The following is a 12,382-nucleotide window of genomic DNA, read 5'->3' as shown; positions in this document are numbered from 1 at the left end:
GCTTGTAAACATGGCGGCTTTTGAGATATGCACGATCTCAGGGGATCTACGTCATGATGAAGAGTTGGCTGTCTGCTCGTACCTCGCCCTCCTTTTGATGCTCATGGATCGTGAGGAGGATGTGCACGAGCTACGAACGAAGCATCTTCTGCATGGAGTACTCACAAACAAAGAGATGCTCGAGTTCTTCAAAAGTGTTTCTAAGCACCTTCCTGCGGGCAGCTCGTACATCCGCTTCTTTTTGCGCATGGAGGACTACAAGGTCAAAAGGTGGATGTGGATCAAGATGCACAGGTTCATCTACAACAACTTCAAAACCATTGTCGCTGTCTTCTCCGTGGCTGGTGTTCTAGTGGGCATCTTCAAGACGCTCTTCTCTCTCAAACAACACCAGTAAAGTCTGACAATGCATGTTTACCATTCTTAAATACAAATACTCTGTTTTGTGCTTAATTATGACGGCATGGTGTTAGTTTTTCTGTTTTCCGAGTGATGCACGGTGTGATGCATTGTATGTAGTGCATTTGGCAGATTGTTTGTATAATGTACTGCATCAGAAATTCTGAGATACAACTTCACCTCATTGTGGGTTATGGTTTGTAAACTCGGCTCGAATTTGTGTTGAGATATAGATGGTCTCAGTTCTGGAAGAACCTGACCTGCCGGATCGGTCCACCACAGTTTTTGCACCTGCTCTGTGCTACTATGTGAAATCAGTTGTTTAGAGGAACCCTGTTTAATTATAGTAATGCATGAGCGCAACTCTAATAATGTTCCAAACTAACTGTCATATCTAGAATTAGGAAAAGATAAGCGACCTAGGTGAAAGAAACAGCAATGTCAGATGGACCTCGTCGGAAACTGGATTTTATTGGAGGGTTTAACAACTAAGTCGAAGTCATATCTGTAAAGGGTGTTAAACAAGCCGTATGTGTACCTTCATTGTGCGCGTCACATGTGACGTATCTTAGCGGGAGTTGTATGTATCTTGGTAGTTATGATAGGAGGTTTATCTCTAGCTAGCTTGGACTCCAAGTTGTAACCTCCTGTACCTGTACGAGATCTTCTCTCCCGGATGAGATGGATCCCAACTGTATGCGCTACCAGGGTTTTGCACCCCTGCATATAACATGTACGCGTCCCCTCTCTGCGAGGTAAGACGTTTTCCGCATCGCACATGGTAACAGAGCCTTTCCTTTTCCCATCGAGAGCTTCTGTCAAACCAATCTAGCCTAGCCATGTCTTCCTCCAGCGCCTTCTCTCCAAGCCTCAACAATCAGGTCACAGAGAAGCTATCACGCACGAAATACGTGCTATGGCGCACGCAGATCACACCTCAGCTGCGCGGCGCCGGCGTCTTCGGCTACGTCGACGGCACCAACCCGGAGCCGGCGAAGCTCCTCGTCACCGTCAAGGAGGGCAAGGAGACTTCATCGCCCAACCCTCTCCACCCTATATGGGTACGGGAGGACCAGCAGGTCCTTGGCTACCTGCTGAATAACCTCACGAAGGAGGTCCTGGTCACGGTGACCACGGTCACCACGGCGGGCGCGCTCTGGACGATGCTCGCGGCCATGTTCTCGTCCCAATCGGCGAGTCGCATCAACAACATACGCACCTCCCTCATCAACGCGCAGAAGGGTAACCTCTCGGTTGCCTCCTACTTCGCCGCCATGCGTGGCTATGCCGACTAGCTGGCCGCGGCGGGCAAGCCCATCCAGGACGACGAGCTTCTCTCGTACATCATCCACGGGTTGGAGCGGACTACCAGCCACTGGTATCGGCCCTCGACGCCCGTGTTACTCCTGCAACCCTCGATGAGCTCTTCGCCATGCTGTCGAACTTCGACCAGCGCATGGCACAGTTCAGTGGATCCAGCGGTTGGTTCAAATCTTCTGCAAACCTGGCGTCGCGCGGCCGGGGTGGTGGCTCCCGCTCACGTGGCTCCTCGCGCTACAAAGGGCGATTTGCTGGCAGCGGCAACGATCGCGGCCACTCTCCTCAGCGCTCGGGTGGTCGCGGGCGCGGGCGCGGGCACGGTGGAGGAAACCGAACGCGTCCAGAAACCCCGCGATGCCAAATCTGCGGGAAGCCAGGTCACATAGCTAAGGATTGCTGGTACCGCTATGATGAGTATGAGGACTCCCAAGATGATGACAAGGTAGCTGCTGCCGCTGATGGTTCCTACGGTATTGACACCAATTGGTACGTCGATAGCGGTGCCACAAACCACATCAGGAACGAGCTTGAGAAGGTCACCATGAAGGAAAAATACCGCGGCAAAGATCAAATTCATACTGCTAGCGGAGAAGGTATGGGTATAAGTCACATTGGTCACTCTATATTTCGTACCCCTAGTCGAAAACTACACATTAAGAAAATCTTGCATGTCCCTAGTGCACACAAAAATCTTCTTTTCGTTCATAGAATTGCCCTTGATAATAATGTTCTTCTCGAATTTCATCCTTTTTTCTTCTTGATTAAGGATCAGGTCACGAGGAAAATCCTCTATCGAGGTAGATGTGTTCGAGGGCTCTATCCGTTGATTTCGGAGTTTCGAAGATTCAATAAACAAGCTTGTGGTGCTATCAAGCTTTCGTCCACACGATGGCACGACCGTCTAGGACATGCCTCTTTTTCTTTAGTAGAAAAGTTGCTTAGGAAAAATAAGCTCCCATTTGTTGGTGAGCGTCATGTTGAAACAATTTGTGATTCATGCCAGCGAGCTAAAAGTCATCAATTACCGTATCCCATCTCAACTAGTGTTTCTACTAAACCTCTGCAACTTATTTTTTCCGATGTATGGGGTCCAGCCCCTACCTCCGTTGGTAGACACACATATTACCTCAGTTTTATTGGTGACTATAGCAAATTCTCGTGGATATATCTCCTCAAAAAGAGATCCGATGTGTTTCAAGTTTTCCAAAACTTTCAAGCACTAGTTGAACGAAAGTTTGATAGCAAGATAGTTGCTGTCCAATCTGATTGGGGAGGGGAATATGAAAAATTAAATTCGTTCTTCCAAAATCTTGGCATCTCACATCATGTGTCCTGCCCGCATGCTCACCAACAAAACGGTTCTGCCGAACGCAAGCATAGGCACATTGTCGAGGTTGGTCTTGCTCTTTTAGCAGGGCATCCATGCCTCTCAAGTTCTGGGACGAAGCTTTTCTCACAGCTGTTCATATTATCAACATGCTACCTAGTCGTGTCATTAACAATGAAACTCCAGTAGAACGACTTCTTCGTAATAAACCAGACAATAAGTCTCTCCGTGTGTTTGGGTGTGCATGTTGGCCCAACCTTTGTCCCTACAACAACCGCAAACTCATGTTTCGCTCAAAACAGTGCGTCTTCCTAGGGTATAGTGCACAGCATAAAGGGGTCAAGTGTTTAGATGTCTCCACTGGCTGTGTCTACATCTCACGAGATGTGGTCTTTGATGAAACAGAATTTCCGTTTGCTGACCTCCATCCCAATGCTGGTGCACTCCTTCGCAAAGAAATCCTTCTTTTGCCCTCTCATCTCACTAGTTTTGATCAAGGGGGACAAAATATTGATGATCTATTGACTAACCCATCTAATGATGTGCATGAGTTTTGTGTTGATGCAACAGAACAAAGCAGCGCGGCAACTACAGGAGCAGATGCAGAAAATGCAGAAAAAACGGCGCCTATTGAGCCGTATTTCATGTGCCTCCCCGAGGGAAACAGATCCGCCTTGGGATCTGCCCATCTGCAGCGAACCGGATCCGCCTCGGGATCGGTTCCTGCGAACGCGGCAGGTACAGGCGCCTCGGGATTTCTCCATGCTGACGGGGCAGCGACAGCCGCGGGAGTAGGCGTGACAGCTGCGGGAGCAGGCCCAGGCGCGGGCGCGCGCGCCACGCTGTCCCTCAATCCACGTGACGGACGCGGTCGGGCGGACGCGTTCTCGCATCGATCCCCGTGCGGTCGGGCGGAGGCGGCCCCGCACCGGTCCCTGTCAACCTGCGGTACGAGGTACGCCACCAATCCGGTGACGTACACGCGGCGCGGTGACGCGCGACGCAGGGAGGGCCCGACCGGCGTGGAGGTTCAGGCGGATACGCCATCATCACGCCATGATGATCTGCATGCACATGCACATGCTCAAGCGGGATCCTCTGCGGCAAACTCACGTACTCCGCTTCAACAGTTAGGCGCAGAAAATCAAGCAGCATCTTCATCGGGATCAGATGTAGTCACACATGAGCAGCCTGCAGGATCTTCTGTGGCCACCGATCCTGATGTTTCCCAACCACGACGTACACGGCTGCAACAAGGGGTAATTCAACCTGTTAATTACAAGCATATAACCAAGTATGGTATGGTTTGTTCCACAGGTGAACCAGATGAGCCTAACACCCTTGAAGCAGCATTGTGTGATGAAAAGTGGAAGAAAGCCATGCATGAAGAGTACATGGCATTGATGAAAAACAAAACATGGCACCTGGTTCCCCCACAGCAAGGTAAAAATTTGATCGATTGCAAGTAGGTTTTCAGGATAAAGAGGAAAGCTGATGGAACCATTGATCGTTACAAGGCTAGATTGGTTGCAAAAGGCTTCAAACAGAGGTATGGCATAGACTACGAGGATACCTTCAGTCCAGTAGTAAAGGCTGCCACTATTCGCCTTGTCTTATCTATTGCTGTCTCTAGAGGATGGAGTCTCAGACAGCTGGATGTTCAGAACACGTTTCTCCATGGTGTTCTGGAAGAGGAAGTATATATGAAACAACCTCCTGGGTTTGAGAGTAAGAATGCTCCTTCTTATGTGTGCAAGCTTGATAAAGCATTGTATGGACTAAAGCAAGCTCCAAGGGCATGGTATGCTCGCCTCTGTCACAAAATGCAAGCACTTGGTTTTGTTCCGTCCAAGTCTGACACATCATTGTTTATCTACAACAAGTCCAACACATGCATATTTGTTCTCATATATGTTGATGATATTATTGTGACTAGCTCATCTGATAAAGCAATCACAGGACTTCTTAAGGATTTGAGTGCAGACTTTGCTTTAAAGGATCTTGGTGATTTGCATTATTTTCTTAGGATTGAGGTGAAAAAGCACAAGGATGGACTTGTTCTCTCTCAAGAAAAGTATGCCACTGACTTGGTCAAGAAAGCTGGGCTACAAGGATGTAAACCCTCTCTTACTCCATTGTCCAGCTCAGAAAAGCTATCCCTTGCAGAAGGCGAGCCCTTAAGTCAAGAAGACAGCACCAAATACAGGAGTCTGGTAGGAGCCCTTCAGTATCTCACACTTACCAGGCCTGATATTTCTTCTGCTGTTAATAAAGTCTGCCAGTTCCTCCATGCACCTACTAATGTTCATCTGACAGCTGCAAAGCGCATAGTTCGATATGTTAAGCACACTCTGAGCTTAGGACTGAACTTCAGCAAATCACCATTCACTTTAGTCAGTGCATTCTCTGACTTTGACTGGGCAGGTTGTCTTGATGACAGACGTTCCATTGGTGGTTTTGCAGTATTTTCTGGACCTAATTTGATATCATGGTGTGCATGTAAACAGGCAACCGTATCCAGGTCAAGCACAGAGGCAGAATACAAAGCATTGGCAAATGCCACAGCAGAGATCATATGGGTTCAATCAATGTTGAAGGAACTTGGCATACGAAGTAAATAGGCACCTTGTTTATGGTGTGATAACCTTGGAGCTACGTATCTCTCTGCAAATCCAGTGTTCCATGCTAGAACAAAACACATAGAGATAGACTTTCATTTTGTCAGAGAGAGAGTTGCTCAGAAGCAACTTGATATACGCTTTGTGCACTCCAAAGATCAACTTGCAGATGGATTCACAAAGCCTTTGCCTACAAGAAGCTTTGACGACTTCAAGCATAATCTCAACTTGATGAAGTTGTGATTAAGGGAGGGTGTTAAACAAGCCGTATGTGTACCTTCATTGTGCGCGTCACATGTGACGTATCTTAGCGGGAGTTGTATGTATCTTGGTAGTTAGGATAGGAGGTTTATCTCTAGCTCATAATTCTATCTCTAGCTAGCTTGGACTCCAAGTTGTAACCTCCTGTACCTGTACGAGATCTTCTCTCCCGGATGAGATCGATCCCAACTGTATGCGCTACCAGGGTTTCGCACCCCTGCATATAACATGTACGCGTCCCCTCTCTGCGAGGTAAGACGTTTTCCGCATCGCACAAAGGGAGCACCTGCTTCCACCTGTTTTTGTTGTACTGACATCCGGTCAAGGTTTTGAAAAACCAAACAGATCAACTTTCACCGTTTCAATACTCACGGAATTATGATTGCACTTGCTAGTACAGTTATATGGTGAGCTGGTGATGTAACTGCTTTTGGGGGTCTTGGTGGCAAGCTACATACGCAAGAGATGCTCTGATTATGGGATGCTTGTAGGGAAACAAACGGACACCTGATAAGTTAGCTGCGAAAGAGGCGCGGTCTTGATCGCTTCAGAGTGTCAGAAACTCAGAATTACTGGTAGGCAAGTGTTGCATTTGATTCACTTCCTTCCGGGAAGCAAATCACAAATGTGCATCTGCAATTGTTCCTCTGCTGCTGCTCACGTGCGTCGTTAACAAATAATGTGAACCACACAGGTATATCTTGTGAAGGCCAGAGTAGGGCTGTGGCACCGGCCGGGTGGCCAAAGAAAGCATCCCAGATATCTGTCTACAGCCGCTAACGTAGGGGACGGTTCAATAAAGGGAGCCAGCGCAGTGCTGCTGTACTATTTTAAGTCGTCGTATAGGAAGGCCCCGCCCCAGTGAATCATTTGCAATACAAACTCTTGAATGTGTAGGAAATGTAGACGAGAAAAACAGAAATAAGTCAAAAACATCGTGCTAAATGAATCCAAGGACAATGTGAAGAGGAATCTGTTTGCCTTTCTCTGTTTGCATGGGTGTCCAGACTGGTGGCCATGTCAACAGCTGTCATACACTGCGCGGTCGCAGCTGAGTATTTTTACTTTTTTAGGCGTCCACTATTCAGTTTAGTACTTTGGCTAGGTGCCGGATGCAAATTTTACTCCTCTATAGCCTTTATGGGGTCGGCTAGAGATGCTCTTACACGGAGCACAGTTTTTGGTGTTGAATACCCTGACGGGAAGACATCACCAGTGACGCTCGGACAATTGCCAAGTTGGTGTCTGGGTCTGCCGGAAGAAAATATTTGGGTCTCCGCCACTAGATGAAGAGGTTACGTGCAGGCTAAAGGCCTGGCGACAGGGGTGGAGTATACCTTACCTGTGTGCGGCCCCTTCAGTACTAGTACATGGGGATGGAGATGTGGACGGCCAAACTGCAGAGGGATGATCCTTCAACTTTTCATGTCAGCAGGGAGGCCGCTTGACGAGCAAAGTGCTGTTCCACAGCTAGTAGCGATGCCACTGGCAAAAGAAAAAGCAGATGCGCAGTGCCGCCCCTATTTGATACTCCCTTCATTCCACAATATAGTGCTTCCTCTATCCACGTGCTTCAATTTTGACCGTAAATTTAACTATCAAGACCGATTGCGGCGGGAGCAAAAATTATATCAGTGAATTCGTATTCGAAAGAAGTTTTCAATTATATAATTTTTTCTCCCGCCGCAGTTGGTCTAGTTGGTTAAATTTACGGTCAAAGTTGGACCTCGGAAAGCGCGGGCGCACTATATTTTGGAATGGAGGGAGTACTAGAACTGACAAAATATAAATGCATACGGAATGAATGTGCAGCAATTTATGGATGCAATCATCACAATATCAGTGAGTTACAGTATACGTCGACCAAAATGATGGTGTAATTGTAATTCAATCCAGAGGCAGAGCAGTTACATAGGGAATTAGGTCAGCCTGTTGCGGCAAATAAACTTACATATAAACTGAAATTTTGAATTTGAATTGATGAGAGCTAATTCAAAGAGATATATAACCGGAACACTACACTCTGTGCAGGCATCACTGAGATCCACCTCCTATTCCAGATCAATATCCAATACTGATATTCCCTTGCTATGTCCAATCACAAGCCTACATGATTGAGACATTCCGGATTAAATGTTTGAGAAAAGGCAAAATTTAGTACTGCAGACATAATACAGGCAGCGAAAACTAAAAGGCTAGCTATATATAATTGCCACGATCCTACTCTATGATTTACTAAGGACCATTCAGTAATTCTACATATCTAAGTTACACCTGCGTAGAGACTGTTTCCATGATACAAGAACTTTCATAGATTCATGGGAATGATACTGCGAAATTCCTGGTTTGTGGAACACAACACATTCAGACAAAAACCTTGGAAAAGATAGTACATATCCAATTAATGTAAAATTTGTTTTGTCCAACTTAGTCTTAGTGTCCCCTTATGTGTACATACAGATTTATTATTTCATAGAAGCCATGATATTAAGCAGGTAAAAACTTGATGAGAAATTCGGTTACCTTTCTGAGCCTGTAAAACCGATATGAATAGGGTCCTTTGGACAATTCTCATAGACCTTCTTAAGCCTGTAAACGTCAGAAGTCCATGGTTAGTTGCATCTTCTAGCATCATAATATATCATATATATGTTGTAGTTACACTATATGAGTGAGTGTGTGCTAATGGAAAGGGGTGGTGGCCCGGTTGGAAAAAGATACGAGTGTGTGTACGTGCTTCAGGCTGTACTGAATGTTTCTTAAGGAAACGACCCTAACCTTAATGCCCAGAATGTTATATCACAATTAGATACATGGGATAGCAAGATATATTTCCACACCAAGGGACATATAGGGAGATCAAGTCTAGTAGTACTGGAAAATAGTCTGAACTGAATTCGTGGATCAGTGTTGTTTTGAAAACTAAATAAATAAAACCAGATGTACGAGTAGTATTACATACCTGTAGGTAGTGGAGTCCCACACATGAATAGTCCCGCCATTTGAAACCGTAACTAATACTGGAAGTGTTGGATGGCAAACGGCGGCAGCAGTCACCTCGTCAGTGGTGAGTGTGTAGACATGTTCTTCTTTCTGCAAATCCCATATCTGGTTCAACCCAACAAAAAAGGGGGGAAAAAGATGTACACAGATTAGTGACGTGTGTGTTTTAGTCCACGTGTTCTATACGGTCAGTGGTATCAATGCCCTTACGGTCAGCGCAACATTCTTGCTGTTGTGGATGGCAGCAATGAAATACCGATCACCCGTGTAAGTGAAAGAGCTGCTAGCAGTCTCATACATGTCATGTAGGCGGTGCGTTGTGCCGACGGGGTCGGGATGATCAATTCTCCACATCTATATTATTTATGATACCCGGGACAAGGACAACTAATGAGTTAGATTATTCATTACAGTATAATACAAGCGAGTAAATGAAGAATGAAAAGGTTGATAAGGAAGACAAACCTTGACAATCCCATCATGATGGTGAGTAGCGAAATCGTTAGTATTCCTGGGGTTAAACATGACTTGTGTCACCCGGCTAGTGCTATGAATTTTTCCAATACAAGACCAGCCACGGTTCCAGTCCCAAATCTTCATCTTCATGTTGTTACACGACAACAGGAACGGGCGAGTTGGGTGAACTGCCAATAAACCGAGACTATCACGGTGAGCTTTGAAATGTGTGACTTGGTCCATTGAAGGACACGTGCACACAAGGATAAACCCGTCTGAGTTCCCGATTACGACCCATTGCTTTCTAGAGATAAATTTGGTCACGAGCATCTCTCCATCACAATCAGATCCCAATATATCAACACCAGAGTTACATTCTCCTATTTTCTCATTGGTCTGCCAGTTCCAAAGGTAAACACCCTTTCTATTTTTAGCAAAGATTGCAACCCTGTGACAGTTAATAGAAAATTTAGTTAACGAGAAACTATTACCATACTTTTTCAGTTCGTGTTCATAAGGCCTACACATATTTTTTGGATAGAATTTGGTCAAAATAATGTGAAAATATACATCAGCTTTCAGCCCATATATCATTTTATTTTGTGGACAAATCTCATAGAACCATGTATGGTGTCATCATGTGAATGAGAGTCCCGTCTTACATAGGAAGTGGATAATTTTTTTGAAAAAGAAAAAATTGTACAGACGAAGGCGCTCACAACATGAGAGCACACTCTAACCTATGAACATACACGTGCACCTTATCACTATGAGCATCTGTGATAGAGAGACCGAGCAACAAATCTTGAAATTAAAAATTCATCAAAAGCATCCTATAGTCGACGGACAAGTCATAGCACCGAAAGAATAGTCGGCAGCAGCCTGAAACGCATCTAGAAAATATGCGAGCACCCATGCAAGTCTAGGACTTCAGCCTGGGTGGGCCGGTTCCATCATAAGGAACCTAAAATCTATGATGCGCTTGTTCAAAATGGATGATGCGTCTGTTGGAGCAAGAGAAGAGGAGTGATACGCGAGCGCCCCTCATGGTGCGGCGTGCTTCGGGAACGAGGTTAGCCGGGCAAAGACCAATGCCGTATGTGCGACTTTTTTCCACTTTGAATGGTTAAATAATTTCCAATTAATTATGAGTTGTATGGGAGAGGTAGTCTTTGAAACAACTCTTTATTTTTGTCAGCTGGAATGAATAATTCTTTTTATTAACTAAGAGTTGTACGGAAGAAAGGCTTCCTAAACAGCACCCTTGAAGGAAATTCAATTTTTGGGAAGCGTATCGCCATGACTACTCGCCTCGTCCATCAGCTTCAACAACTTCAACTACGTCCATGACATTGCTGACCTCAGCATGGGCGACAACTACAATGCGACCAAAAAGGCCACATTTGTCCATTCCTCCCCGACTAGAGGGTATGATATATTCATTCTCTCTTGCTTTATGTGCTTGTTGTACACGTCAAGTTCAAAGATCTGTTGGTTCTACGCTAGTATGCAATCGCATGATTAGTATTACTAGCTCTATTGTTATTATTTTCTACTCCATATGGATTGAGTTATCTATTATCTACTAAAAGAATACACGGGTCAAAAATAGAGGATTTTTCTAGAAAATCCTACGTTAATCAGAAACATCTGGCCGTCAATTTAATGTCTACAAAAATGACAACCAATAGATATGGATCTATTGAAAAGAAATTACCCACCAATGCCACTAAAGCAGTTTTTCACCACCATGTCTCTCTCCTATTCTACAACCAGATCGTATTTTTTACTTGAAGAAAGAAAAAAAAGGACAAAAGCAACCAAGATCTTCGTAGCTCTTCCAACCGTCCCAAGGTTGCGGTTCGGCCGTCGCCCTCCTACGTTCAACCCTCCCAAGGCCGTCACCCTAAGAGCATCTCCAGCCGTTCACCCCCTAGGGGCTAGAAAAAAGCATGGGGGTGATCAGCTTCCCAGCCGCCGCCCCCAGACGCCGTTTTTTTGAAAATATTTTCAAAAACATACTCGGCCAAAATTCGGCAAACACGACAAAGATTCTGCGATATTTAGGCGTTCCACAGGTTTTTTTACATATAGAAACTTAAAGTCAACTAAAAAGAAGAAAATATTGCTGTTGCCGCGCCTACATGCTGAAGAATTGGCTGAACACGCCGAAGTCGCCGCCACCTTCGTCCTCCTTCTCCTCCTTCACGCCGCGGCCGTCCCTACCGGACCCCTATCCGGGGTCGCCCGGGCGGACTGGTTTGGCCGGCGGCGGCGCCTCGTCGTCGCTGTCGTCGAGGACGACGGCGCCTCCCTCGTCGCGGCCACGGCGTCGAGCGGCGATGTCCTCTAGGGCGCGGCGCCGGCGCTCCATCTTCAGCCGCGCCCAGTCCTCCCGCGCCCACTTCATGGCGGCCTTGTCGTCGTGCCTGGTCTTCACGGGGCCGAGCCCCGGCTCCGTCCTCGGCCCAACAAGGCGGGGGGCAGGACATGAGGAGGTGCGGCCGCCCTCGTTGATGACGAGGGCGGCGCCGTGGGTGCGCCAGTCGAGTGGCTTTTCCACGGGCTCGGCCTTGACGCTGAAGAGCGTCGGCGATCCGGAGGAGTGGGAGGAGGATTGAGAGGAGGAGGAGGAGGAGGAAGACCCACCCAGCATATGCCCCGGTAGCCATGGGCCACAACTCCGGCGGGGGGCCGGGGCCGCCAGGTACTCGAGCGGCAGATCGTTGCCGCGCTCGAGGAACTCGAGAACGGCGTGGAGCGTGTGGCCGGGGGCGCCCCACCACAGGCGGTGACCGTCACTGTTGTTACGCCCCGTACCACTGGCGTGTTGTTGCTGGAGGCGAGCCGCTCCTGCTGCCGGTGTTGGAAGTACGCCACCCAGTCCGCGTGGTCGTCGGTGAAGTACTCCGGGTGGTCTCGCTCCTCCTCCGTCAGCGAGGCATGAACCCGGTAGATCTCGGCGTGGAAGTAGCCGGGGTGTTCGATGCCGGGTTGC

General features: G+C 47.1%; 1 protein-coding gene across 1 annotated transcript in view; it reads right to left on the bottom strand.

Annotated features, from left to right (window-relative positions):
- Positions 1-7,726: 7,726 nt before the first annotated feature.
- LOC123140099 (uncharacterized) overlaps positions 7,727-12,382 on the bottom strand; it is a 30,382-nt gene continuing 25,726 nt past the window's right edge. Inside the window, exons 9-13 of the mRNA XM_044559828.1 lie at positions 9,394-9,832; positions 9,139-9,282; positions 8,888-9,033; positions 8,449-8,514; positions 7,727-8,031 (exon numbers count right to left, since the gene is read on the bottom strand). Of these exons, the coding sequence (XP_044415763.1) occupies positions 7,977-8,031; positions 8,449-8,514; positions 8,888-9,033; positions 9,139-9,282; positions 9,394-9,832 (850 nt within the window). The 3' untranslated portion in view covers positions 7,727-7,976. The remainder of the gene's footprint in view (positions 8,032-8,448; positions 8,515-8,887; positions 9,034-9,138; positions 9,283-9,393; positions 9,833-12,382) is intronic.

Source organism: Triticum aestivum, chromosome 6B, assembly GCF_018294505.1.
Source record: "Triticum aestivum cultivar Chinese Spring chromosome 6B, IWGSC CS RefSeq v2.1, whole genome shotgun sequence".
NCBI classification, from domain to species: Eukaryota; Viridiplantae; Streptophyta; class Magnoliopsida; order Poales; family Poaceae; genus Triticum; species Triticum aestivum.
Note: the sequence above shows the minus strand (reverse complement) of the source record. Positions and strands in the feature narration are given on the sequence as shown.